Source organism: Sorex araneus, chromosome X, assembly GCF_027595985.1.
Source record: "Sorex araneus isolate mSorAra2 chromosome X, mSorAra2.pri, whole genome shotgun sequence".
Lineage (NCBI taxonomy): Eukaryota > Metazoa > Chordata > Mammalia > Eulipotyphla > Soricidae > Sorex > Sorex araneus.
Genome location: NC_073313.1, coordinates 125,914,891 through 125,916,267, shown reverse-complemented (window position 1 = coordinate 125,916,267; position 1,377 = coordinate 125,914,891). Strand labels below are relative to the sequence as shown.

Below are 1,377 nucleotides of genomic sequence, written 5' to 3'. Positions count from 1 at the left end.
CTCAAAGGTCCCATAAAAATTGTCCCTAATTTTTTAAAAGAACAATTTAAAACCAAAGCACTAATTTGACACACACAGTAAAAAGCATACGTAGTACAAATATCCAAATTTTATATCTAGCTTCTGCTAGAGGATAAAAATAAGAATTTTTCCCTTCCTAGACAACTTAATAATTTAAAATATAAATAACTGTATTAAGTCCCACTGAATTAAGTCCCAATGAATAAAGAACACGAGAAGTTTCTGGTATAAACAATTCCTTAGTGTTTAAAGTTTTATATTCATCTGATTTTATGGTGGGACAGAGACTGGGTTTTGCTTGCTTTCCATAATTACTTCACAGTCTCCCTCCATCTCAAAGTTAAGATTCACAAATGAACTCGATACCACAGTTTCTGGCTGATCTGTCTGAACAATGGTATCAGCCTGTAGTTTATTCTGTTGAAATTGTCTTTCTGCTTCTTCAGACATCCTGTTTTCTTCTTCCTCTTCTTCCTCCTTCTTCATCCAGTAATACTCATCAATGGCATACTGGTATTTTGGGGTGCTGATGCCCAAAACAGATGCAATCTTCTCTCCAAGAAAGTCACACACTGAGAGGGTTGAGGTGGCAGCCCGAAGCATGTAAAATCATAAGTAGGGGCCCCAGGTAAGTTTTGTCGGATCAACAGTAGGCAAAACATCTTTCTTCTCCAGGCCATCAACTTCATCTTCATCTGTACTATATTCTTCCATTGTTTCACCACTAACAAAGTGGATAACTCTCCTTGGGACTTTTTTCTTTTTTCCTATGACTCCCAGTTCTACATTTTCAAAGCCTCTTTCATTACTCATCTGCCGCACCGGGTGCCGGAGCGCCGCGGCGGCCGCAGCCCCAGACGCGGCCACTCGGTCTCCTCCATCCGCGCGGCTCCTGCACTCCACGTCCATGCTCGTCGCCGCTGCAGGGCTGTTGACACTAGCGAGATAGAACGTAATGGCCGATAAGCCCACATCCATCCTCCGCCTCCCGCCCAGCCGCGGTCGGGGGCACGGTCGGCGACGAGGAAGAGGCACTCACCACCGGTAGCGCCCGCCCCGTGCCACGCCGCGCCCCGCCACACCACAGAGGGTCGGAGCCGGCCTGTCTAGGAAAATTTTTAAGGGTTCATATATTTGAAAAGTCATATATCAATAATTATTATCCTCCATACCAAAAAATACAATTTTCACTAAATAATTAGCATGTGCTCATTTATTATAATGCTATAATTAAGTTTTACATTGATAATGTGGATGTTATTTTTGTTGTCAAGGCAACCATATGTTTAAAATGTATTTTTCTTCTCCTAAGTAAATTTTGGAAAGGAAATGAGCAACCTGACAATTTGGCATTTC

At 42.3% G+C, this 1,377-nt stretch overlaps 1 protein-coding gene across 1 annotated transcript; it reads right to left on the bottom strand.

The window, feature by feature from the left end:
* Positions 1 to 209: 209 nt before the first annotated feature.
* LOC101555289 (protein FAM177A1-like) lies at positions 210 to 1,072 on the bottom strand. The gene has a single exon (XM_012933457.2). It carries the CDS (start codon positions 997 to 999, stop codon positions 631 to 633), a length of 369 nt encoding a protein of 122 aa, XP_012788911.2. The 5' UTR covers positions 1,000 to 1,072; the 3' UTR covers positions 210 to 630.
* Positions 1,073 to 1,377: the final 305 nt, after the last annotated feature.